Source organism: Peromyscus eremicus, chromosome 15 (genome assembly GCF_949786415.1).
Source record: "Peromyscus eremicus chromosome 15, PerEre_H2_v1, whole genome shotgun sequence".
NCBI lineage: Eukaryota > Metazoa > Chordata > Mammalia > Rodentia > Cricetidae > Peromyscus > Peromyscus eremicus.
The window spans coordinates 29,135,217-29,162,880 of record NC_081431.1 but is presented as its reverse complement, the minus strand read 5'-3'; the positions used below and the strand labels follow the sequence as shown (position 1 = coordinate 29,162,880).

General features: G+C 44.2%; 1 protein-coding gene and 1 long non-coding RNA gene across 2 annotated transcripts in view; one reads left to right on the top strand and one right to left on the bottom strand.

The window, feature by feature from the left end:
• Window positions 1-16,123, bottom strand: part of LOC131925606 (uncharacterized) — a 17,699-nt gene extending 1,576 nt beyond the window's left edge. The window contains exon 1 of the long non-coding RNA XR_009383303.1: window positions 15,937-16,123. This is a non-coding gene — a long non-coding RNA (uncharacterized LOC131925606). The remainder of the gene's footprint in view (window positions 1-15,936) is intronic.
• The window catches only part of Adcy10 (adenylate cyclase 10), an 89,039-nt gene extending 65,808 nt beyond the window's left edge, over window positions 1-23,231 (top strand). Inside the window, 12 exon segments of the mRNA XM_059280993.1 lie at window positions 1,957-2,023; window positions 2,264-2,495; window positions 3,818-3,925; window positions 4,355-4,530; window positions 6,933-7,086; window positions 9,269-9,473; window positions 9,554-9,650; window positions 11,166-11,281; window positions 13,462-13,579; window positions 16,632-16,821; window positions 18,486-18,674; window positions 22,050-23,231. Of these exon segments, the coding sequence (XP_059136976.1) occupies window positions 1,957-2,023; window positions 2,264-2,495; window positions 3,818-3,925; window positions 4,355-4,530; window positions 6,933-7,086; window positions 9,269-9,473; window positions 9,554-9,650; window positions 11,166-11,281; window positions 13,462-13,579; window positions 16,632-16,821; window positions 18,486-18,674; window positions 22,050-22,211 (1,814 nt within the window). The 3' untranslated portion in view covers window positions 22,212-23,231.
• Window positions 23,232-27,664: the final 4,433 nt, after the last annotated feature.

The window sequence follows — 27,664 nt, the reverse complement described above, 5'->3', positions numbered from 1 at the left end:
GGAGAGAGGGAGAGGAGAGGAGAGGAGAGGAGAGGAGAGGAGAGGAGAGGAGAGGGAGAGGAGAGAGATATCAGGGACTTTGAGGTGGCTCAGAGGGGAGAGGTGATTGCTGTCAACCTGACAACTGAGTTTGATCCCTCGGACCCACATGACAGAAAAAAGGAACTACTTCCCACATGTTGTCCTCTGACTTCTTCATGCACACTGTGGCACATATGTCCACTCACATAAGTAAATAAGAGGGTCCATCTTTAAGTTTAGAATCTTACAGTCAAGTCTTCCAAGGGCTTAAGCACACAGAAGATGGAACATCAGTGGTAGGTCTCATGCCACTAGGGCAAGTAAGGTGTCAGAGAAATGTACATAACTGTCACTGAGTGCTGACTACTATCATTATCCTCAGCATTACATTATTTTTCAAAATTGAAAATATATTTATTACTATTAGAAAACCAAACTGAGTGTTGTACATACCTGTAATCCCAACACTTGGAAGATGGAGGCAGGAAGATTAGGAGTTGAGGTCATCATTGGTTAGATAGCAAGTATAAAGCCAGCCTGGGTCCCAAGAGACCTGTCTCAGAGAAAACAAAGGTAATATATGCATAGAATGCTACTGACAGTAAAACCTGTACCAAGAAACCAAGAAACTAAGACACCGTGAATGCCGCTGTCTAAAGTGAGGTTCTAGATGGAGCTGCGTGAATCGCAAAGGATTAATTAGAGCTCAAGTGGTAGGATTCTCATGCAGTGTGCTAAGAACCATGGCAAAGCTCTGCATGCAGGGTGATGGTCACACAAGTTGGGGACTTTATTCTATAAGGATGAGCCCAGAATATTCAAATCGCATTCCTATGAACTAAAAGATCTCTTCAGGTGTGTGGAGGCCAAAGCAAGAGGATGATGGAGGACAGGGAGCTAGCTTGGGCTGCAGACAGCCTAGGTTATAGAGTAAAATTCTCTCTCAAACAAAACAAAACAAATCTATGGAGTTCCATTTATTAGCTGTTAAACCTTGGAGCCCAGGAGCTAGGCTGTGGTCCTACCTCTGCCACTGGCAAATATTCTGAGGTAGGACTTTCTAACCGATTGAAGACTCATTAGATGGAAGATGTCGAATTCAAGACCTTATCTCCTTAAGTTAGCCTTTGGAGCACTTCGTTCGGGTATCTGTGTTTCCTGGACCGTGTAGGTAGAGTCAGTAGAGTGCTTGCTGGTCTAGCACATGCAGAGCCCTGAGTTTGCCTCTTAGCACTGCACTCCCGAAGTCCTCATTCTTGGAGGCAAAAGCAGACAGATGAGAAGTTGAAGGTTATCCCTGGTTACAAGTTGAGTTCAAGGCCAGTCAGGGTACATGAGAGCCCATCTCAAACAAACAAAACAACCTACATAAGTATGTGCGTGCGTGCGTGTGTGTGTGTGTGTGTGTGTGTGTGTGTGTGTGTGTGTGTGTGTTTACATTTCTCTTTCACTACACATTAATGTTACTTTATGATTGTTAAACTAGTTTTAATTGTAGCATGTTAAATGGGTCAGGATAATGTTATCAGCTATAACAAACTGGCATTTCAGTGGGTCAGCATGGTGGAACGGGAATTTATTTACCTGCCTTTATAATAATCCCCTGAAAATTTGACAAGTGGCCTGGCAGACACCTATAGACTCAGGCTCCTCCTGGTCAGTGTTTTGCTTTCCTTTGGCTGTTCAGATCTAGCTGCTTTCCTATCTAAGGAAAGAACAGGATAGAAACCCATCTACTTCAGAAGTGACATCCATCACTTCTGATATGATTCTACCTGAGAAAAGAACCACATGGCTTTTTCTAAGCTGAGGTGTCTAGGGGGCAGGAGGGTGGACAGGACACAGATGGACTAGGAAATGTGGTTCCTTGCTGGGTAAAGGGAATAAGAGTCTTTGGTGGATGGCAAACATCTCACTTGCTCAATTATTTTCTAGCTGAAGAGGAAGTCGGCTTTTCTAAATCAGAGCTCCCTAAGAAATACAAATTCCCTGAGAATCACAGGTATGCACATACGTAGTTTTTAGAAGATAGAAAATAAGCAATTGTCATGACATTGGGGTCACTCTGGGCCAACCTTTAGGCCTCTTAGGTACCCAGGGAAAATGACAGGGCTGCATGGTGCATCTCACCAGTCAGTGAGAACAACACTGGATTTTGTTAGTCTTCAAAGATAATTTCATATCAAAATCTGTGCTGTGTCTGTAATTTATTGATGATCTACTTACTCTTGTATTTAAACAGTGATACAGAAACAAGGAATATAATATTGAATTTCTTTGACAATGTTATTGAAAAGATGGGGTCATCTCAGGATGACATCATCCCTCTGGAGTCATGCCAGTGTGAGGAACTGCTCCAGATTGTCATCTTGCCACTGGCCCAGCATTTGGTAGCCTTAGAAGAAAACAACAAAGCCTTATACTACTTCCTAGAAGTTGCATCTGCTTATCTCATCCTGGGAGACAACTATAAGGTAAGCTGCTCTTCTCCACCATCATTGTCTTAGCCAATGTTCTATGGCTGTGAAGAGACACCATGGCCACAGCAACTCTGATAAAGGAAAGCATTTAATTGGGGGCTTGCTTACAGGTTCAGAGGTTTAGTCTGTTGCCATCATGGAAGTATGGTGGCAAACAGGCAGACATGGTGCACGAGAAGGATATGAGAGTTCTACATCCAGATCTGCAGATAGCAGGAAAAAAGAGCTACTGGGCCTGGCTTGAGCTTCTGAAATTCCAAAGCCTTCTTCCAGTGACACACTTCCTCCAATGAGGCCACACCTATTCCAACAAGGCCACACCTTCTAATAGTGCCACTCCCTAATGCCCAAGTATTCAAATCTCTGAGCCTATGGGAACCATTCCTGTTCAAACCACCACAATCATCATACATCATGCCTGGCATGGTGGCATGCGCCCGTGATGCCATCACTGGGGAGGTAGAGGCAGGAAGATCAGGATCTATTCAAGGCCAGCAGATTCAGCCATATGGCAAGTTTGTGGCCACCCACCTAGGATACGCAAGACCCTGTCTTGAAAAAAGTAATTAATAACTGTTTAATTAAAGTACTACAACCAAGCCAGGCATGGTGGTATACTTTGGAAGCTAAGGCAGAAGAATCACAAGCTTGAGGACAGTCTAAGCTACATAGCAAGTTCAAGACCAGCCTAGGCTACAAACCAAATCTTTCTTTAATTAATGAAATATTGCCACTCTTGAAATTGTCTACCAGGGAGAAAGGAAACTGGACTTACATGAAAATGATTTGGTATAAAATTTCACTCTTATATAAACGTTTCATTTGCATCACAGTCCTCGTAAGTAACACCCCAGTGGTTTATACCTTGCTGTTCAACAGTACTATAGAGCACAGAAGAGCTATAGGTTTCCTGGCTGATAGGAATTTATTTCAGTCCTGTTGCCCTCAGAGGCTCCCCGACTTCTGTCTCCGTACAGTTTGGCTAAACCATCATACAGACAAACTTGAGACCACCAGAGCACTAGTTAACACTTCCCTAGGAAAACTGTTTCCATGGCAACATGCCCCTTGAACTGAGGTAACTACATGCATATAATGAAACAGAAAGAAGTGATCGCTAAATCTAGCAGACAGAGGTAGACATGAAGATACCCACCCAGCTTCTGTCTAGTGTAGAGGTCCAATAACCAATGAGACCAGGCCTAGGGATGACCTGGGACCTGAAGTGGCTCCTGCTTCCCTCGCTTTGGCAGTATCTGGGACAAGAGACCCTCTATTAGAATTCACTGCTTCTCTGTTTTCTTTGCTGGTTGCAGGCATACATGTATTTGGACGAAGGAGAAAGGCTGCTGAAGACCCTGACGAATGAACACTCTTGGAGTCAGACCTTTGAATACGCTACATTTTATAGTCTCAAAGGTCAGGTAAGAAACCACTACATTGGAGTCCTAAGGCAGTCCACAGAAGGAGTAAAAGTCATCTGTATATATTCAATATCCTCTTCTCACAGAGTTTAGAACTCCAAGCTTGACTCAATACTTCCTTCGCTGTAACTTGATATCTTCCCTACCAAGTATGTTGACATGTTTATGAAATGTCTTTGTAACAGTACATATACATGGGTAAACATTCCCTTATATGGTACACAACTCAATGCCAAACCCTGCTCTTCAGTCTTCCTTGTGCAGGCACCCAATAAACATTTTCATATTAATTTAATTTTAACATTAAATATCTTTAATATTATGTTAAAGCACATAAAGACTTGGTTCCTGGGCCACAGTTCAACTTTTTGAGATAAGTATTCCTCCAAGTTTACTGTTGGTTCCTCTGCCCCTTTCCTTCTTCCTTAGGTCTGTTTTAATATGGGGCAGATGGTACTCGCCAAGAAAATGCTGAAAAAGGCCCTGAAGTTTCTCAACCAAATGTTTCCTTCCAACGTAATCACCCTGATTTTCCAAATGCATGTTGAAAAGAACAGACTCTCCCACTTGATGGCCCTACATCCCCAGGAGGGCTCGCTACCAGGGTAAGGGAAGGAGCTAGGAACAACTGAGGGTCTCACTTCCTTTCCCCAGGTAAGGAGGCTGCCACACAGCACAAGTCCGTCCTCACAGCCTGGTGCTCCAGGAGCTCAAATGCTCACTCGTAGGATGAGATGGCCAGGGCCAGGATGCCCCGAGCACTTCACAAGTAGCTTTTGTCAAAGAATTCCACGGAATTCCTTCACAAAGTATCTTAGTTAGGGTTTCTATTGCTGTGAGGAGACACCATGACCACAGCAACTCTTCTTTTTTTTTCTTTTTTTTTTTTCTTTTTGGTTTTTCGAGACAGGGTTTCTCTGTGTAGCTTTGCGCCTTTCCTAGAGCTCACTTGGTAGCCCAGGCCGGCCTTGAACTCACAGAGATCCGCCTGGCTCTGCCTCCCGAGTGCTGGGATTAAAGGCGTGCGCCACCACCGCCCGGCGTGCACAGCAACTCTTATAAAGGAAAAACATTTAATTAGGGCTGGTTTACAGTTCAGAGGTTTAGTACATTATCATCATGGTGTGAGATGGTGGTGTGCAGTCAGACGTGGTGCTGGAGCTGAGAGTCCTACATCTTGACCCACAGGCAACAGGAAGTGAGCTATTAAGCGTGGCTTGAGCATATATGAGACCTCAAAGCCCACCTCCACAGTGACACACTTCCTCCAAAAATGCCACACCTACCCCACAAAACCACACCTCCTAATAGTGCCACTCCCTGTGAGCTTATGGGGGCCAATTACATTCAAACTACCACACAAAGTGAGTACCAATTCTCTTTATTACTCATACAATGACTCTCCTGTGGATCTAGAATCAGATAGCAGAACCAGCGCCATGTTCTGTAGAACCTCAACTGTAAGCCCCCCATGCTTTACGAAGATACTAAATATTATTCTTTTTGTTTTTTAGGTTTATTTACTCTATATACAGTGTTCTGCCTGCATGTGTGCCTGCAGGACAGAAGAGGGCGCCAGATCTCATTATAGATGGTTGTGAGCCACTATGTGGTTGCTGGGAATTGAACTCAGGACCTATGGTAGAGCAGTCAATGCTCTTAACCTCTAAGCCATCTCTCCAGCTCCTAAATATTATTCTTACCTCAAAGAAAATTAGCAGGCCTTGAGGATATCTGCCAAAGGACAAATTTCCCTATTCTTCTATGAATTTGATAAGGGTTACATTAGGGATGGGTGTTCATTAATTTAAAATGTAGCTAAGATTTGGTCTATAAGTGAACTATAAAAAAAAAATAATGATCGAAGGGCTGAAAGATGTCTCAGCAGTTAAGGATGCTTACTGAACAATCGTAAAACTAGAGTTTGGATCCCAGTACACATATGATAAGCCATGTGTTGGGGAGCATGGAGGCAAGATGAGGCATGCTGGGAGAAATAACTAAGAGCTTCCATTTTGAACCATAAGCAGGAAACAGAGTGAACTCTATATGGTACCCAAACCGGCCCCCAGCAACATCCTTCCTCCAGGAAGGCCACATCTTTTTCTCAGCCTCCCCAGCTAACTGGGAATCAAGTATTCAAATGCCAGAGCCTGTGACGGACATCCTCATTTAAACTGCTGTACCCTGCATCCCCCAAATGCCTGTAACTCCAGTTCTGAGGGATCTGATATACTCTTATGCATAGGTGTGGGTATCCCATGCGCCTATAAAACACACAAAATAAGTAAATAAAATGAATATTTAGAAAGAAAATAATGGAGCTGGTAGCACATGTCTCTAATCTTGGTACTTGGGAGACAGAGGCAGGATAGCACGTGAGTATTTGGAACTAACCCGTTTCATTTGTATGAAGCACATTTTCTTCCTTATAAAATGGAGACCATGATATCTATTTTGTGATGACATGGGGTTTTCTGTTTTTTAATTTACTTTTATCTGTATGAATATTTTTTCTTAGATGTATGTCTGTATACCATGTGCATGTCTGGTGCCTACTAGGGTCAGACTAGGGTGTCAGATCCCCTGTAACTGTATTTAGGTTGATTTTGAGCCATCATGGGGGTGCTAGAAATTGAACCTGGGTCCTCTGCGACAAGTGCTCTTAACAACTGAGCCATCTTTCCCTGCCCATAACATAGTTTAGGTAAAAAGTGAAGCTGGTTAAAGGCACGTGGATGACATTCTTCACATTTGAGTCTATAGGGAAAGAGGGGATGATCTGACCCCATTTCACACAGAAGGTGAAATTCAGACAGGTTCACCTAGTTAATTCAATGTAACATACTTCAGTGCTTCATAAAAATGCATGTGATTGTCAGTCATGAGTCAGGCCTCCAGTTCAGGCTAGGGCTCTGGGAAGAACAGCAGGAGGGCACAGGGAGCCTGAGCATGTGAGCCCAGTGGTCAGGAAACCTTCTCTGTCCATCTGCCGTTCTGGTGACAGGAAGAAACTGGCACAACTCTACCTGCAAGCTTCCTGCTTCTCCTTGCTGTGGAAGATCTACAGCTTGAACCTCTTTTTCCACTACAAGTATTACGGCCAGCTAGCAGCCATGATGCAAATGAACGCCTCGCTGGAAACTCAAAATAACTTCCAGGTATGTTTGTAGCTGTCCTTGAAACTGCTGCGTCTCATTTAGAAAATCAGCAGCAACAAACCTCCTAGCCAAAGCCGACGGGACCTGAAAATCACATGGTTGTAATGGGAGCCTCTCTGACTGGGTGGTTTTGCCAGCAGCTAACAAATGTTTTGGCCCCCAGGATGACTCCACTGTCAAAATCAAACCGCTTTTGCTTTTGTGGGTTGGAATGATATTATAGGACACCAAGTGAGAAAAACTTAAAGTTTTGTGGTTTTTGTTTTTTGAGACAGGTTCTCACTTTGTAGACCAGGCTGGCCTTGAACTTGCAGAGATCCACCTGCCTCTGCCTGCCAAGCACTGAGATTAAAGGCGTGTGCCACCAGCACCCAGCTAAAATTCTTAAAAACAACAGTAAAAAGTGTATATCAACATAATTAGCATTTGTATTAAAAATACAGTTCTCCAAACAGCAGCAAAATACAATGAGAAGTGTGGCATTGTATTAAGTTTTTGTAAATATCTTTTTGTATGTGTGCTTTATAGATTCACTGTGATTGTGTGTCTTATTTTGTTTTGTTTGATTTTGTTGTTGTTTTGTTTTGTTTTTTTGTTTGTTTGAGACAGGGTTTCTCTGTATAGCCCTGGCTATCCTGGAACTAGCTCTGTAGACCAGGCTGGCCTCAAACTCACAGAGATCCTCCTACCTCTGCCTCCCAAGTGCTGGGATCAAAGGCATGTGCTTGTGTTTCTTATTTTGTTTGAGGAAGATTCATGTTTGTTTGTTTGAGACAGGCCTCACTCTATAGCCTAGGCTGGCCCCTACCTTGCAGTATCTTGAGTACTGGGATTACAGGTATGTGCCACTAGGCCTGCTTTGATAATTAGATGTTCACCTCATCTTCACCGAGATGTAATGTCACATATGAAGCTTCTGGTAAACTCAGTGGTATATTCAGAGGATGAGCATCCAAGAAGCTAAATGTAAAAGGATAGTTCTCTTTCAAAAGATGGAATCCAGCCATGGACAGTTTAAGATAACAGAAGGACTAGATGAGAACCCAGAGAGTGGCTTCCAGACCCATCCTCAGTGTGACCACCAGCAGGCCACACAGGCAAGCCACACAACCCCTGAGCTTTCTATTTGCCCCACGCGATGAAGCAGTCAGACTCTGTTCTCTTGGTCCACATACACGAAGTCCAAGACTATTGCTGCTGTTGACTTGTCGTTTGCCCCCTCTCCCCTGCCATGTATGGCCAAGCTTCCTTTGCAGCAGCATTGTGCATGTTCACACCAGGAATTTGGAATTTGCAAAAAAGAACTTTGTGATTTAACAAGTACCTAGAGACTTGCCTGTGACAGAATGTGAGGAATTCCAGGAAAAGTCCTCCTGGAAAAAGTCTTAAAAAGCCTCCCCTGTACAATCACCTCAACATAATAAATACTTGAACTATTAGAGAATCCATTATTAGTCTATTCTCCTGTCTTTATTTTTCAAAGCAGTTTATACATGTATTATGAATGTATGAATGCATGTATAAGTGAGTTTGTGCATGTGTGTATGCATATGAGTGTACTTGTACGTGTGTGTGTGTGTGTGTGTGTGTGTGTGTGTGTGTGTGTGTATGTAAACTGATTCTTCAAAAGGAATTCTTTTGTCTGCATTTCTCTAAGCATTTATATTCTGAGGCAACTTTCTCGTTTTAAAGATTTGATTAAAGAGTAAGCAACTTCTCAAATCTCCAATTATGTTTTAAATTAGTCCTTTATCAGACAGACTAAGCAAACCATTACATTTCTTATGCATCACAAAAACAATGCATAAGAAAGGCTAATTCTTCTCTCTCAAACGCTCCCTCTACCTTAACCTAACTACCTACTGTGTAGACCTGAATGCATCTGCACAATCTTGTGCTGTGCAGCCATGTATCCACATGTGTAACCTATTGTTTTTATTTTTCATACGAATTAAAATGTTTGTGTTTATTTTAAAGACTGTATACAAACAAGACCATGAAGCTTATCCTGGAAGACAGTAAGCAGGTGGCAGACACCTAGTTGGCTTCTTGCACCTAGCATTGGCCCAATGACTAGCTACAGTCCAAATTGAATAAGCAGAGTTTCCTGGTAGGCGCTGAGTCTCTCACCTTGGGATTCTTCCTCAGTTTTTCTCCTTCTCTCTCTGTTGTGTCCTTGTAGATCATCAAGGCTTTTCTGGACTATTCACTGTACCACCATTTGACTGGATACCAGGGCATGTGGTTCAAATATGAAATCCTGGTCATGGAGCAGCTCTTGAACCTCCCCGTGAAAGGCGAGGCCATCAAAATCATGGCTTATGCGGCTGATACACTGGGCCATATCAAGTTATTAATGGGTCATCTGGACTTGGCCATTGAGTTAGGTAAACGCTAGCTGGGCAAGAAAGGGCATCAAGTTACATGTGATAACTCCAAACACACCACACATTTGCTTTCTTCCCAGGTTTCCGAGCCTATAAGATGTGGTCTCTTCTCCAGAATCCCAACAAATACCATATGGTTCTCTGCAGACTGAGTAAATCTCTCTTCTTGAAAAGCAGGTATTTGTCCTAAAGCATTTTCCAAAGTTAGGATTCTACTTTCCTTCCTGTTGCTGTGATAGAACACTCTGCCCAAAAGCAGAGGGAGTGGTAGTAGTGGTAGTGTTTACTTCAGCCTACACTTCTGGGTCACAGTCCACCCTTGAGGAAATTTGGGGCAGAAACTCAAGCAGGAACCTGAACAGAAACTGTGGCTTCTTGCTGGCTTGTGTAGGCAGAGTTTTCCTGTGCCATGGCCACTCTCAAATAATTACTCAGAAACTGAATATTAATTGTAAGTGCTCAGCCAATAGCAATATTAATTGTAAATGCTTGGCTAATAGCTCAGGCTTGTTACTAAACTCTTACATTTATGTTAACCTATATTTGTTATCTATGCTTTGCCTCATGGCTTGGTACCTTTTCTCAGTATTGCATCTCCATCTTGCTTCTCTCTGCATCTGCTAGTGACCCTTCTGACTCAGCCCTTCTTCCCATCATTCTCAGCTTGACTTTCTTGCCTAACTTTACCCTGTTCAGGTATTGGCCAGTCAGCTTCTTTATTAAACCCATCACAATGTCAAATCTTCAGTGTACAAAAGGATTACTCCACAGCAGTCTTGCTCTCTTTTTCCCTCTCCAGTCCAGGGTTAGCTAGCTTCTAGAACTAGAGATGGTGACTCCCCCAGTAGCCCTCTATGATCAATTAATAATCAAGACAACCCTCCACAGACATGCCCACATATCAATCTGATCTAGGCAGTTCCTCAGTCAGGAAGCTCTCCTCTCAGATGACGCTAGGCTAGCCAGGTGGCAAAGCTAACTAGAACAGAAAGCTGTTTGGGGGTTCTGACTTGTTTCACCCTGACCATAGCATAGGAAAGGAAGTGCAGTTCATGGCAAGATAATGTAACTGATAACTGTCATCTTTTATCTATCAATATTACTCCCCCCTCATTAATTTTTTTAATGGAGTTCTTTTGTGTTCATTATCTCTGATCTGGTTGCTCTTGCCAGGGACAGAAGGACAATCAGTCACACCTATTGTGGGAACTAGGCCTCTATCCCTGCCAGGTACAGGGAAGTTAAAAAAGCATTGTGCATGCCTGAAGAATAGCAACAAAGATTCAAAGATCCTGGCCTATTTGGCCTGACTCTAATCTCCCTGATCTGGAGGATCCCTAAAAGAACTGTTGGGCGGATCCAGTTGGAGATTAAGGTTCTAGTTCTGAGCAAGGGAAGGTTTGAAGTCTGTTTTTTGTTTTTTGTTTTTTTTTCTTTCAAGACAGGGTTTCTCTGTATAACAGCCCTGGCAGTCCTGGAACTCACTCTGTAGACCAGGCTGACCTTAAACTCAAAGATCCTCCTGCCTCTGCCTCCTGAGTGCTAGGATTAAAAGTGTGCACCACCACACCCCTCAGCTAAAGTCTAAGAGTTGTATTTGTTTCTGAGTTACTGTTCACGACCAAGACTAACCTAGACCACGACTGAACTCCATCCTTTCCTCTCTCACTGCTTTCTTGTTCTGTTCCACAGATACAAGCATTTGGTCCAGGTTCTAGAATCGTTGTGGGACTTTTCTGTAACAGAAGAGCACATTTTCAGCAAGGCATTTTTCTATTTTGTCTGTTTGGACATCATGCTTTATTCTGGTAAGCATGGAATTTATTCTGGCTTCAGGAACTAAAAGAAATGGAAGTGAATCCCCGTGCTGGAGTGATGAGGCAACTCTCAGGGCTTTGGGGCCACCTACTTAGTGTTCAGGGATGGAGAGAGCTTGGTGACATGATTCAAGGAGCTATTTAGCAATTACCAAATTACCAGGTAGAGGCAGGCAGATGTCTGGGAGTTCAAGGCCAGCCTGATCTATATAGTGAGTTCCAGGACAGCCAGAACTGCATAGTGAGACTCTGTCTCGAAGTGGGGGAAAAAAGTTGTGCTTGGGGCTGAGGTGGGGTTGGGGAGATCAGTGACAAAGGATAGTAAAATCTAGAGGAAGAGAACAGGTTTTCTGTAATGAGATAATAGGTCTCTCCACCTACACAGTAATCTAGAGCAAACCAAATTGAAAAAGCAAAAGAACAGGTTTATTTGAGCAAAGCAACTCCCAGGTGAGCCCTCCAGCCCCAGAGATCAGGAGGAGAAGTCACACGCCCTAACCAAAGCAGGGAACTAATACACCCCCGGAGGTGAGGTGTGACAATGTATTCTCCACAAGTTGGGGTTGTGCCCAAGTATGGTCAAAAGCTGACCTCTTTAGGCAGGGTCTCAGCTACTGGCAACTTCTGGGGAGGAGCTGCCACAGCTGCTAAAAAGACAGAATTGGGCTTTTTGGTGCCTTTTCTTTGTTGGAGATTCTCTTAGAGGGTGGGGTTTGGAGAGAGAGAGGAGAGACAAGAATGGGGCTTTCCGGATCAAGCAGACGGGAGCTGGAGGTTTCAGCTGAACAGAAGCTTGTAGGTCTGAGCTGTTGGATCAATTTCTGAATGAGTGTAGTCGCTGACATCGTTTTACAATGTGCCTTTTACCAGGAGTATTTAATTTTTGCAGCATTTAGTGATGACTTCATGTGGAAAAGCATGCCCAACACATGGCCTGCAGGCAACGTAGCCCTGAGTGTGGCCTGACGTTGTTTGGTCTTTGCTGCTGTGATAAAACACCATGACCAATAGCAACCTGGGGAGGAAAGGATGTATTTCACCTTCATGGTTACAATTCATTATTAAGGAAAGTCAGGGAAGGAACTCAAGGTAGGAACCTGGAGTCAGGAACAGAAGCAGAAGTCATGAAAGACTGCTGCTCACTGGCTTGTTCTTCTGACTTGCTTAGACTATTTGCTTACACAACCCAGGACCACCTGCCACAATGGGCTGGACCTTCCCACATCAGGACCTACAGGACTGATAGAGGCATATTCTCAATCGAGGTTCCCTCTTCCTAGATGACTCTAGCTTATGTTACATTGACAACAACAAAACAAAACAAAACAAACAAAACTACCCAGCACGTGGCCCAACAAAATTGTAAATTTACTTAAAACTTTATGAGATCTTTTGTAATTTGGTTGCATGATTCTTGAGTGGGAACATTGTCAGTGACAATGTGTTGCTGGGTTTAGGCTTTTACAAGCCTACAGTGGTTTGCCTGTTGAGAATGGCAGTCGCAGGCATCAGTAGCTGCTGGTAATGTCCACACAAAAACAGCTCTTAACTCAGAGGATAAGAGTCTGTTCTGGAGCCAAATACGAAAGACGATGGCCCAGGAACACAGTTCTATGCTCCAACATGGAACCAGCTCCTTGAACTCTTTTATAATAATATTACAAGGAAAGTCATAAATCAAGGTGCTTTTCAAGTATATAGGTAGGAACGTCAGAGAGAGCCATTACAGGGAAGTGGACAGACCTCTGCTGTAGGCCTCAGATGCTGTCTGGCGACACTCTTAGCTTTTTGTTTGTTTGTTTGTTTTTTTCAAGACAGGGTTTCTCTGTGTAGCTTTGCGCCTTTCCTGGATCTCGCTCAGTAGACCAGGCTGGCCTCGAACTCACAAAGATCCGCCTGGCTCTTCCTCCCGAGAGCTGGGATTAAAGGCGTGCGCCACCACTGCCCGGCAGTACTCTTAGCTTTAAGCTTGAGATGGTAGAAGCTCGCGGTCTGCTAAGTCAAAAACATTCTAAAAGGTTTTTTTTTTTTTATATCAGTCACATATTGTTGGGTCCAACACAGAAGTGGGCAAGTCCTCTTCAGTGGGAAATTCTATTGCAAATTAATGCCGGCAAGACCCTACCTCCCCCATCCCCACGCCAAGATCACTCTGTTTCTCTCCTTTCTAGGCTTCATTTACAGAACATTTGAAGAATGTTTGGAATTTGTACACAACAATGAAGACAACAGAATCCTCAAGTTCTGGAGTGGACTGCTCCTGGGACTTTACTCCTGCATAGCTGTCTGGTAACAATGTGTTACATACCATTTCCTTTCTCAAGTGAAAAAGTTAAATCCCAAAGAAGAGTTCAATGAAATTCTTTAAAAGAAAGAAAACATTCATAGTTTACATCTGAGACAGCTTAAAGGTGCCAGGGAATATTTATAGAGAAAGCCATCCGAGGGATTGAGATCGATCCTCTAGAAACCTTCAGCCGAGGACAGAAAAGTAATTTTGTCTCAGTTGTCTCAATGGCACAGGGATACAAAGCCTGTAGCATGGACAGCTTGGGTGGCCAGTTTTGTGTCTGTGGATTCTGTGCACCTAAGAGAGAATTGTGAGGTATGGAGGAGAGTTTCTAGTGTCCTGAACATGTGGAGACTACTTCCTAGTCATTACTCCTTAAACAATAAGTGTAACAACTGTTTACACAGCGTTACATCGCAGTTGGTATCATCAGTAACCCAGTGATGATACAGGAAGATGTGCATGGGGTTGGTGAATGCTGCACCATTTTATGGAAGAGTTTTGAGCATCTGTGAATTTGAGCATCTGTGGGCTAGGGGCATCCCGTCCCTGAGGGGCTATTGAAGGATAACTGTACTAATTTCTAAGGGGTGCTATGGTTCAGGCATGAAGAAATAGCACCACTTGCCCACATACACCTGCCCAGATCTAAACAGATGGGAAAATGTTATTTGGAGGTAGTGACGTTGGAGGATATGGGCTATATAACGTCTGCAGAGAATAACACTGAAGCTCCAGCATTAGACCTAACTACTCTGTGGTGGAACTATAAACCACGGGGTTCCCAATCAAGGCAGACCTCTTTCTGTCCCATGGCCAAGAAACTCAATGCCATGTTCCCTGTCAGCCTCACTGGTCCTTTTTTTTTATTATTATTATTATTTTTCGAGTCAGGGTTTCTCTGTGTAGCTTTGCGCCTTTCCTGGAACTCACTTGGTAGCCCAGGCTGGCCTCGAACTCAGAGATCTGCCTGGCTCTGCCTCCCGAGTGCTGGGATTAAAGGCGTGTGCCACCACCGCCCGGCCTCACTGGTTCTTATGTCAGAGACAACACAGGGGCTGAGATATGCTTATCTCAGTGTCTCCCAAATCAACAACCAACCAAGTCACTCCTTTATTGGAGAAGTGAGAGCAGAGGGGGAATAGCCCTGGCTCTTTGCCCATACAACACTCAGGAGAGAGGAGGAAGTACTGTTTCCAGCTTAACAAGCCTGTAGCTGGGGCCATGCCTTCAAGAATGAGATGAACAGTACGTACAGCTTCAAGGTAAATCAGAAGACAACCAAATTCTGTGTTATCTCCTAGACTGAGACCCCCGTTCTGTTTCCCGTCTCACATTATACACAGCCAAGTTTGTTGGTTAAGCGGCGGCCCTTGGCAGCGGCCATGCCAACCGAGGAGAGTGCTGGAGGAGAGTCATGAGCCATGGTTACCTTTCTAGAGCTTTATTGGGAGAGAGAGAGAGAGAGAGAGAGAGAGACCACACGGCACGCGGAGGAGAGAATATGGAAGGAGAGAGTGTGGAAAGAGAAGGCACAGAGAGGGCATGCCCGCTTTTTAGGCTGGGACGCCGCCGTCGCAGGCTGGTGACGTAATTAAGGACATAATCCTTACAAGGTTGCCTAGTGTGACTCATCAAAAGCTTTGTAATGAAATGAGAGCAATTCCAAACTGAAGTGAAATGACTTCTGATTAAAAGTAAATAAATGAGCCGGGCGGTGGTGGCACACGCCTTTAATCCCAGCACTCGGGAGGCAGAGCCAGGCGGATCTCTGTGAGTTCAAGGCCAGCCTGGGCTACCAAGTGAGTCCCAGGAAAGGCGCAAAGCTACACAGAGAAACCCTGTCTCGAAAAACCAAAAAAAAAAAAAAAAAAGTAAATAAATGATTTGAAACTGGGCATAGTGGTTCACACCTGTGTTCCCAGCACTTGGGAGGCAGAGGCAGGAGGATGGGGAGTTCAGATTCTGGAGTTCAAGGCTGGCCCAGGCTACACGAGACCCTGCTTTAAACACAAAATTAAATTACATGGGAAAACTTAACATCCAGAAGATTACTTTTGCCGGATAAGGCTCAGTATCAAACTGGTATCCCAATGTACATTAATTTTCAAAGGCTCTGACGTCTAACAGTTGTGCTTATCCCTCATGGCTCTCCATCCTAGTGGGGATGTTGTTGGGACAGTTGTGTCCCCGGCCAATACTTGTCAGTTAGTGGCCAGAAGAATCACCTAGAAGGCTTGTTTGCACAAATTCCTGGCCCTCACTCCCAGAGCCTGACTAAGCAGATCTGGGTTAGACCTGGAAATCCTCGGCTGACACTGGCCCATCTGCAGCCCACTCAGTCCTGCTGGCCCACCTCTCTTTGCAACCGGGGCAGCTTCTTCAAGTCTGACGTGCGTGATCCGTCTCACTTCCTAGAGCCCAAGGAACATAAGAGATGGTGGCCAGTGCTCCATGTGTGCTCCTGAGGGCTCTGTTCCTCCCGAATCATATGACTCCACCCTTTCCGGCCACTCCTCCAGGTGTATGACCGCACATGCGCAGTTCAGTAGCCAGGGTCTTATGTAACCCGTAACGGGTGCTACGTGGTCACGCAATCTGCGCATGCGTGGCATAGCTCCATAAGCCCATATGCGCATGTGCAGGGGAATCCTTAAAAAGCTGGTCAGAGACTCCTCCCCTCTCTTCTGCTCTCTCCTCCTACCCCCTCCCCCCCTTCTCCTCAAGTGTCTTTCCAATAGACCTGGCCATGCTCTCTTCTGTCCCCCCACCCCACCCCAATAAAACTCTGATACTGGGTTTTGTCGTGCCTCCTGGCTTTGCTCACACGGTAACAGCCGCTTAATGAATAACATCGCGCGGCTGCCCCACTAATTTAAAACCAACATTGGTGAAACCAACACTGGATCCACATCATCTACCATTCTGCTGTGTCAGACCCGAGGCAGGCAGAGGGCCAAGGTATTGAAAGTTGACATCCAGAGACCTCTCTCAGGACACCAGTCCATCCAGAGAGCAGGGCCGATTTTCATTTCTTCTCTGGTTGTGCAGGTATGCCAGACTTCAGCAATGGCACGACTTCCACAGGTTTTCCAATAAAGCTAAAACTTTCGTGGCGCGAAGAACCCCAACATTTCTTTACTATGAAGGCATCTCGAGGTACATGGAAGGGCAAGTTCTCCACCTCCAGAAGCAAATAGAAGAAAGGAAGGCACAGAACAGTGGGGTTAAGCTCCTCAAGGTGAGGCCTGCTCCCTGCTTTCCAGCACAGACAGATCCCTCCTCGAGTGAATTCCCATCTACTTCTTGACTGTCTGTCTTCTCATTACAGAATTTGTACATATTTATGTAAAAAGTTTTTTCAAGACAATCCTCCTAAAAAGTTAGAAAAAAAAGGGCCAGAGAGATGGCCCAGCAGGGAAAGATACTCGCTGCCAAGGCTAAGGGCCAGAATTTGACCAACTCCTGAAAGTGATTCTTTGACCTCCACACATATGTTGTAGCACATGTGAGCACACCACACACACACACACACACACACACACACACACACACACACTAAATGTAATCAAATTTTAAATAAAACCACAAATTGTAACTGCTCTATTCGGAGATTGTACTTTTTGTACACTGTATGATACCACTACTCAAGTTTTTCCTGCATGTGGATATACATATATTTCCATTTGTTGAAATTTGCTATCAAATAAGACTATCAATGACTGTATGGTTTTGCCTGTTATTGGGGGTTTTGTTTGTTTGTTTGTTTGAAGGGATTTTACATGTGATTCCTTCACTGTGCATACAGGTCAACCTCCTCCAGGTTCAAGATTTCAAGACAGCCTTTTGTGCCTTTTTGTGGGAACTGATGCTTAGTCCAGTCACGCTCTCAGCCTATAATTCTTTTATTTAAGCTTCTTTTACACTTGATGAGTGTGTGTGTGTGTGTGTGTGTGTGTGTGTGTGTGCGCGCGCGCGCGCACATGCTTGTTCATGTGACAGTGTGTCTGTGGACCCCAGAGGACACTTTCAGAAGTCAGTTCTTTCCTGCCGGTGTGGCTCCCCAGGTATGGGACTCAGGTTCCATGGCGATGAGTGCCTTTTACGCTCTGGGCCATCTCACAGGTCCTCTCCAAGTTCTGTTATCTGAGCTCGAGTTAAGGACATATCCACAACCAAGTTCTCCATCTGAGATCTCCGGTATCCAATTGCCTGAAATGATTTACTTCAGGATCCCTTTTAGGACAGACTATCTTCTCAATTGCTGATACCCCACATCTCTTCATGTGATGAAATTCAGATCACACTGACTCCTAAACTATCACACCCAGGGATACCACGGATCTATCTGCAGGATATGCCAAATATCTAAGGTCAAAAGTCAGATTAGTGGGTCTTCAATATTTTATGAAGTTCCTTCCCACATATGTAGGAAACACTGACTCATTCCATGAGTCAAGTAAAACCACAGGGACAGTGAGGTGTTTTCAGGGATGTGTGGTTACTAGGAAAGCTATGGGGATAGCCTCAATAATAGGCTGGGATTTTAAGCTTGTGACACCATCCAGGTCACAGAAGTGACACATGCCACGTTCATATCTATCAATCTATTTATCTATCAATATGTCTGTTTATCATCTATCTATCTATCTATCTATTCATTTACTTATTTGATACAGGGTCTCTTTATGTAGCCCTGGCCATCCTGGAACTTGCTATATAGACCAGGCTGACCTCAAATTCTGTTTCCCAAGTGCTGGGGAAAGGTTTGTGCCACCATGCCCAGCTCTTGCTGTGCTTTTGAAATGTGAGTTTTAGGGATTGAACTCCTGTTGACAAGCACTGCACCATTTGAGTCATCTATATCCCCAGCCTCTGGTTATATTGGTTGTTTGTCTTCTCTAGGCCTTAGAGAGCCTTGTGGCTGAAGACACCATTGGCCCTGTCTTCTACCCAAGGCTCTACCACCTGATGGCTTATGTCTACATACTGATGGGAGATGGGCATAGTTGTGACTTCTTCCTGAGCACAGCTTTGGATCTTTCTGAGACACAAGGGAATTTGCTGGAGAAATGTTGGCTAAGCATGAGCAAGGTATGTACCATCAGCCACCATGCCACAGTGTGTGTGTGTGTGTGTGTGTGTGTATGGTGGGTTTACATATGTGGGGATGTTCACCCTTCTGAGGAAGCCTCAGAACCCACTTCCCAGTTGGGTTTTAGGAGGCATGGTAAGTCCTTGTCTTAGTCCACTTGGGCTTACGAGAAGTTTATGGCCCATAGTTTTGCAGGCTGGCAAGTCTAAGACTGTGGCGTAGAATTCAATATCTGATGAGGATGATTTCCTCATTGAATGTGCCTCTGGCTGTGCCCCCATCAGTGGCAGAAGGAGCAGGAACCAGAGACATAGCCCTACTCTGCCACCTGTCACCTGAATTCTCTACAGAGACCTCCACTCAAGTGAAGCTAGGATTCTTGACATTGATGCTGAAAATAATTTGAGGCTAACTCCTTAAATAGAAGTAGAGCTAGGGTGTATGAAAAAGAGGCTTACACATAGGTTTAAGCATGGGCACTAATAGTGCTTAGAAAAATGATAATGCACACACAACTTTGGGTGAGCTTTTCAAGAGAGAATCAAATATTGTATGATTCTGGTGGCCTCTGAAATCGCCTTGTCCAAAGGTGGTTCCTGGAGATGTGTTGGATTGCATGACTGTTATGATATATCACGTGGGGGACCCCAGCTGGCCGGGCCAGGGTATCCCACGTGTGCAGGGGGGCATGGTGGGCAGATACAGCAGCAGACGGTGGCGCATTGAACAGTCACTCACCCCCAGGTACTGCATCCATGTGGAAAGCGTTTATTATAATAGAGAGATGAATAGAAAGATAGGAAAGAGAGAGACAGAAAGAGAGAAAGGAGAGAAAGTGGAGGTGTGTGTAAAGAGAGCGAGAGTGAGGGAGAGGGAGAGGGGAAGAGGAAGAGGAAGAGAGAAAGGAAGGGCAGGGGTTTTTCCTCAAAATGAGACTTTTATGTCAGGACACAGGGTGGCCCCAAGAGGCGGGTCAGAATACTAACAGTGACACAAGGAAGCTAAGACTTTTTATTTATATATATACACATACACACACACACACACACACACACACACACACACACACACAACTGCAAACAATGCTTATGGTCTTTTGCTGAGGTTTCTAGAAAACTGCAGCTCCACAGCTAGGGAGGGAATAAAGCTATATTCAAAGTTACCTGTGGGGCTTCCACACCGATTGTTAGGATTTTAGTATTCATATTTAAGATACTTGTATGGGAGAGGAACCTTGTCTCTATGTTGGAACCTTCACAGCTCATTTTGTTAATTGAATGGGCTTTCTTAACTTCAGCCAGACTCTAGAGCAGTGGTTCTCACCCTTCCTAACGCTGCGACCCTTTAACACAGTTCCTCATGGTGTGCTGACTCCAACCATAAAATTATTTTCATTGCTACTTCCTAACTGTAATTTTGCTACTGTCATGAATCATCATGTAAATATCTGATGGTCTTAGGCAACTTCTGTGAAAGGGTCGTTGGATCCCCAAAGGGGTTGCGACCCACAGGTTGTGAACCACTGCTCTAGAGTAAGCAGCCCCTCCCTGCTGCACGAATCCTAGTTGGTCTTGTAATAAAAACCTAGAGCCAGATATCAGAGCAAGAGCTGAAAGATCAGAGAAACAGAGCAAGTCACAGCCACTACCACCTCTTCCCTCACCAACTCCTCAGCCTGAAAGAGGAGGGAAGAGCAGGGCCAAACTCCTGTCTCCTCCTGCAAGGTATATTCCTTTCTCTGTCCAGCCATATCACTTCCTGTTTCAACTTTCCTAGTGCTGGGATTAAAGGCGATGGTGGCGGTGGTGGCGCACGCCTTTAATCCCAGCACTCAGGAGGCAGAGGCAGGAGGATCTCTGTGAGTTCGAGGCCAGCCTGGGCTACAGAGTGAGTTCCAGGAAAGGCGCAAAGCTGCACAGAGAAACCCTGTCTTGAAAAACAAAAACAAAAAACAAAAATAAACAAACAAACAAAAAAAAGGTGTGTGATCCCAAGTGCTGGAATTAAAGGTGTGTGCCACCACGGCCTGGCTCTGTTTCTCCTTTAGACTGTATTCACCTCATGTAGCCCAGTATAGCCTTGAACTCACAGAAATCCAGATGATCTCTGCCTCTGCCTCCTGAGTGCTAGGATTAAAGGTGTGTGTATGCCACCACTGCCTGACCTCTGTGGCTAACTCTGTGTGTGGCTGCCTCTGTCCTCTGATCTTCAGGCAAGCTTTATTTCTTAGATTGCAAACCATATATCACCACACCTTCCTTTCTGGTGTTCTCTTAATTTTCCCGATCTTTCTATTCTCCCTACTTTTTGCTTGCCCTAAGAATGGAAGGAGGAAAGTTGTTTTCTCGTGTTCTTTTGTAAGGACATAAACCCCAAAGCCCTCAGAACCAATCACCCAAATCCCCGACATTCAGTACTACCACCTTAGGGGTTGGCCTCCAGCATGTGGATTGTGGAGGAATAGACACACATTCCAATCACAGTAATCATAGACCTTACCAACAGAGGGCCAAACTCGCAGCAGTAACAAGAGCTTTGCATTTCTTGTTACACTTCAGAGAATCCCCTCGTGCAAACCCCCTTAGTACAGTCTCTCCCCACCTCTGTGGCTTCTTCACATTCCTTTTGCTGTCCACGCGGGAACACCTCAAAGGTAAAACTCGGACTCTGCACCCAGCACGGTATTGTGAAATAAGCAACTACATGTGCAATTATGTGTGCTTATCTGAAAATGCGCCCAAGTTCTACTAGTTTGGACAACAAAAACCATTTTTATCAGTTGTGCATGTTAATGCATGCCTGCAATCCCAATGCTGGGGAGGTAGAGCCAGGGGGATCAGGAGTTCAAGGTCATCCTCAGCTACAGGGAGAATTCAAGGCCAGCTTTGGTTTTAGGAACTCTCTCAAAAAACAAAACAAGAAAGAAAAAAAGAAAGAGATAAGAAAAACAAAGAAAATGAAAAAAGAAGCCAGCTGGTGGTGCACACCTTTAATCTCAGCACTCAGGAGGCAGAGGAAGGCAAATCTCTGAGTTTGAAGCCAGCCTGGGCTACAGAGTGAGTTCCAGGACAGCCAGGGCTGTCTTGAAAAACTGAGAAAGAAAGAGAAAAAAAAGATCCCCTTTGTCTGTGAATTCCCCTGTTTTTAAAAGCTCAAAGGTGCCAGAGCCATGTGTGGCAGTACAAGCCTATAATTCTATGTCTCCAGACACAGGCAGGAGAACCAGCCCAAGTTCAAGGTTAGCCCAGCCAAGGCTGCACAGTGAGACCCTATCTCAAAACAAAACACGCTCAGGGACACATTTTTGGGATCTGGTCAGTCTTCCACATGCCAGGAGTATTGACTAGGCCTGTGTTCTCTTTCCTTCCTCTCAGGAATGGTGGTACTCAGGCTTGGAGTTCATGGGACATCATTGGCTTCAGACCGTCTTGAGTCTTCCAACGTGGGATCAAATCGCATCAGGCAATGTAGCCCTTCAGGATGTTCAAAGGAACAAATTCCTGATGAGAGTTAATATCCTGGACAATCCTTTCTAATAATTCATGAACGAGAATAAGATTGCAGTAAGAACCTTTTTTTTTTTCTTTTTTTCTTTTTTGCCATGATCCATTTTTGTCCTTCCTCCATAGCCAGCCCCTCCAGGTTCAGATCTGGAACCTTCCTAGTCGGTCAGCATGGGTCAGCACCGGTCAGCACCTGCCTTGCTGTATTTAACTTCACACAGCTGCCGGATATAAAGGCAAGGCTGTGTATCTCTTCTCAGGCTGTTTGCTTAACCTGCGGTGCTAAGCCCATGCAAAATCCAATCATATCGATCAGTATCAGGGCCTGGAGGGGTTCTGGTGTCCCTGAAGGAAGGGTTGACAGAGACTTGCAGTCCCCACAGAAGCAAAGCTCATTAAGGGACAGCGCACTTCCACAAGCAGTTGGATCTGGGCTGAAGCAAGAAAAAGTTTGGTAGCTCCAAGGGCAGCTGTGCACAAAGGGTCCGCGCTTTTCCACATATCTTGCTGATATGCAGTTCTACAGACAACTTCGTATGTTGTACCTTTCATTAGCATCTTAACTCTACCCAGCGGGCTGTTTTAGTAGAATAATAAGTACTGTTCATGTTCAGAAACTGGCTTTTGCTGTGGCGGCAGGAGAGCTGGTTTTAGTTGGCCTCACTTTGGAGGTGTTTCCAGCCTTCAGAAGGCTCCTAGGAGCCTTCCAGCCCTTGGTCTGTTCCATTCTCCTGCCTTGGTACGAGAAATGCTAATATCAAGGTAAAGTGACGTCTTGTGTTACGCGCCACCACATGCACGCCATGCCAGGGGTCCAAAGAAACGTGGAGTTGGTTCTGTCCGTCACCTGTATGTGGTTCCAGAGATCAGCCTCAGTTTGCTCGGTGTCTTGGAAGTAGCGTAATACTGCAAATGCCAAATCCCTGTTACCTCCCAAACCAGCCAAATTAGAAAGGATACAGTTTGCAGAGGCCGAGTGCGTCTTCCAGAGCCAGGGGGATGCCACTGGCACCTCGCATCTGCAGAAATAAATGCTTTAAGTAGAAACAGTAATTTTGATGTGGGTATACTTTACGTGCTCCAAGTTTGTAAGCATGCTAAAAACATTTAATTCACAATAGTATTCATCTTTATTTCCCAGATATAAGGGCAAGGCTACACAGTATTCTTAACCTTTTTGTTGGTGGAAGTTAGCGGCCTGTTAATGTGAATGCACTAAAGGTTTTTACCTGTTAGTCACAAGGATGTTAGGTCAGACACAAAGCAGGGAAAAGGAACAGGTCTTCAGGGAGGAGCTAAAGAGCTGAAGATAAACTGTGTTTAGGCAATGGACCCACAACATTCCAACCTCTCCCTACAATCACTGAATTTCTAATCTGCCCATAAGCTCTCCAGAAGACGCCCAGACGTGTGGGTTTTTTCCAGGAAGACACACACACACACACACACACACACACACACACACACACACACACGTTGACCAAGCATCACACTTCATGCATACAGGGACTAAATGCTAACTTTCCAGTGTCAATAGCAAGGCTCATTCCCAGGATCTGATATAGAGAATGCTGAGTAGCCAACAGGATAGCTGTCTTCAGGAGACAGGAACAGCTGGTAAAGCCATTAAGGAAGAAACTCCTGGATCATATCATTGGAGTCTACTAGCCATTATGATCCAGTGCTTTTTATCCTCTGTACTTGACATTGGGAGGTATAACAAGAGTAATACACCAAAAATTAAAATAGCCAAGAACACTGTCTGGCTTAACCAAGTAAAGGCAGAAGAGGAGGAAGCAGGCATTTTAAACCACCAAAATTTACATATTTAAAAAGAAACTAGCCTAGCAGTGGTGGTGCACACCTTTAGTCCCAGCACTTGGGAGGCAGAGGCAGGCCTGGTCTACAGAGTGAGTTCCTGGACAGCCAAGACTACACAGAGAAATCCTGTCTCAAAAAACCAAAATAAGTAAGTAAAAGAAACCAGATTAGCCATGTTTTACCCTGCTTTTACAGGTATGTGTAGTCTATGAGCTATTTTATTTAAAATTGGATTATTGGGAGCTGAAGAGATGGTTCAGTGGTTAAGAGCACTGGCTGCTCTTCCAGAGGTTCCCAGTTTGGTTCCCAGAACTCATATGACAGTTCACAACCGTCTGTGACTCCAGTTCCAAAGGGATCTGATGTCCTCTTCCGGCCTCCAAGGTCACCAGCATGCATGTAATGTATAAACATGTGAAAGCGAAACACTCATACACATCAAAAAAATCATAATAATAAACCTTAAAAAATTAAAAGTTTAGAAGACATGGCATGGTGACACATGCCTTTAATCCCAGCATTCAGGAGGCAGAGACAGGCAGATCTCTGAGTTCAAAACCAGCCTGGTCTACAGAGTGAGTTCCAGGGTTTCCAGGGCACTGTGAAAAGAGACCCTGTCTCCAAAAAAAAATTGTTAATTAAAACTAGAGTACTTTAACAAATCTATTATCTTTTCATTTTAGTTTAGAAAAGTAAGTGGGAAGTTACATTACAGAAGAAATTAGATAACAATATAGGATTCCTTTAAATTTTCTAACAAGATTTTCTAATGTGACAGAAATGATTAAAAAGTGATAGAAACAAAATATCAGACCTACTAGAAATTCTGACTTTATAGGCTTTATCTCCATAAACAAGTCTTATTTCTTTTTGTTGTTGTTGGCTTGTTTTTTCAAGACAGGGTCTTAGTGTGCAGTTCTGGCTGCCCTGGAACTCACTATGTAGACCAGGCTGGCCTCAAACTCCCAGAGATCCACTGGCTTCTGCCTTTTGAGTGCTAGGATTAAAGGCATGTGCCACTATGAGGCTTTCTTTTTTATTTTAATGATTAGAAATGGAAATGGTACTCAAGTAGGAGTTACTGTAATGGTGTCCATTTCCCTTTCAATAGTAAAAATATAAAACTGTTCAATATTTTAAATATTTATTACCTTTAATTATGTGGTGGGAGGTGCATATGAGTGCAGGTGCCCATGAGGGCTTTGGAACCCCTGGAACTGGAGTTAGAGACAGTTGTGAGCCACCCAGAGTGATTGTGGGAGCTGAATTCACTCTCTTAACAGCTGAGCCGTCTTCCCAACCTTTTAAAATGTTTAATTTACTGTACTTTAACACTTTTGTTATTAACAGAAACAGTAGCTATGCCTGACCCAGTTAATTTTCTTTCCTTAGGAAAAAGTTTTTGTTTGGGTTATAAGAATTTGGTTTGAAAATATTGGTACTTGCTGGGCGGTGGTGGCTCACACCTTTAATCCCAGCACTCAGGAGGCAGAGGCAGGCAGATCTCTGTAAGTTCAAGGCCAGCCTGGTCTACAGAGCGAGCACCAAAGCTACACAGAGAAATCCTGTCTCAGAAGAAAAAAAAAAAAAAGAAAGAAAGAAAGAAAAGAAAATATAGGTACTCTCAATGCACTTTATTTTGGGAGATTAAGCTTTTGTCAACATAAAAGCTATATATTTTTTTTAAATCTGTATTATACCAAATAATGAGAAAATAAATTCTTTTGTAAAGACAGTGAAAACATGAATCTTTTTTAAACATGAAAACTAGGTTCAAATTAGGTGGGGTTCCAGGTAAGACACAGCTGAACACCTTAGAAACCAAGCCATTTTGACGATGTCACAAAAAGCAAACGCGCCCATCCCAACAGTTCCTTCTGTCTTCAACTCTTCGTAGATTCGGGTTTTAAACCTTTTGTATAACTGTGTACTGTGTGTTGAACATATTCCCCTTTAACCGTCCCTTTCCCCTTTCCATCCCTTCCTGCTCCCGTTAATCTCCTGGGTCCTGTAGACTGTTTCCTCGCTTCTGTCATATTTATATACTTGATTTTATACAGATACAAAGAGCTGGCAGCCCCTTCTTCACCGAGGTCATCTGGACAGTCAGTATAAAACTGTCTTCTCTTGCCCCTGCTCATCCACCAGGAAACCAGCCTTTTTTTGTCTTTAAGTAATTTGATCACCCAAAGAGTCAAGTTCTTTTTAACTTGAACTTAGAATATACTTAAGCTTTAAAAAACAAAGTGTTGCCGGGCGGTGGTGGCGCACGCCTTTAATCCCAGCACTCGGGAGGCAGAGCCAGGTGGATCTCTGTGAGTTCAAGGCCAGCCTGGGCTACCAAGTGAGTTCCAGGAAAGGCGCAAAGCTACACAGAGAAACCCTGTCTCGAAAAACCAGAAGAAAAAAAAAAAAAGTGTTTTGCAGGCATGCATGTAAATGCACTGGTGTATGCCTGGTGCCTGGCAGCCAGAAGAGGGCGCCAGATGCCCGTGGAAATGGAGTTGGAGATGGTTGTGAGCCACGAGTCCAATGCAGATGCTCCGAAAGAGCAGTCCGTGCTTGTAGCCACAGAGCCCCTAAGCTTCTTGGTCCTGCTCCCTTTATACCCTTGAATTCTCCTTTCTGGTTCTCTTGAGCCTTCTCTCCCCCAAGGTACATGCCCTCCAGGTCCTTCTAACACACCTGGTTTTGATCCCTCCGCACCCTGGCAGCACTTATCTGAACATTCTGAAATGCATCTCTGTATCTTTTACATGTGCATTACCAGAATGGCCAGCATGGGATAGAAGTGGACTGTTGCCTCTCTTGTTCTAGAACAGTCTGTTGGAAGTGCTTAGGTACCTTTACTTTGGGCACAGCTGCATGTGGAGTCACTGTAGCCCTGTCCATCGACTGGAAGATAATGACACATTTTCTAAGTGTGCAAGAAAAAGGCCCTAAGACATCCTTTATGAATATGATCGAGGAAATGCAGCCTCAAAGTGGAAATGAACCCCTTAAATCTCTGAAAACACAAACAGTGGAAGGAGGTGAATAAAACAGTTCATGCCCTGAAAGTAGAAATAGAATCAATACAGAAAACCCAAACAGAGATCTGGAAATGAAAAATTCAGGAACTCAAAAAGGAACCACAGAGGCAGTTTCACCAACCAAGAATACAAGAGATAAAAGACGCTCAGGCATGGAAGACACTGTATAAGATGTAAAAATGTTAAATCTAAAAAAAATCCTGGTATAAAACATCTAGGAAATCTGGAACACCATGAAAAGACCAAATCTTTGAATAACTGGAATAGAGGAATGAGAAGAAACCCAGGTCAAAGGCACAGAAGACATTTTGAACAAAACCATGAAAGAAAGTTTCCCTAACCTAAAGTTTCCCTACCTATCAAGGTACAAGAAGCACACAGAACACCAAATAGACTGGACCAGAAAAGAAATTCCACTTGCCACAAAATTGTCAAAATGCTACATGAACAGAACAAGTAATATTAAAAGTGGCAAGGGGAAAAGACCAAGTAACATAAAAGCAGGCCTATTAGAATAACACAGACTCCTCAGTGGATACCCTAAAAGCCAGAAGGGGCTGGACACAGGTGCTGCAGACTCTAAAAGATCCCAGATGCCAGCCCAGACTACTATACCCAGCAAAACTATCTACC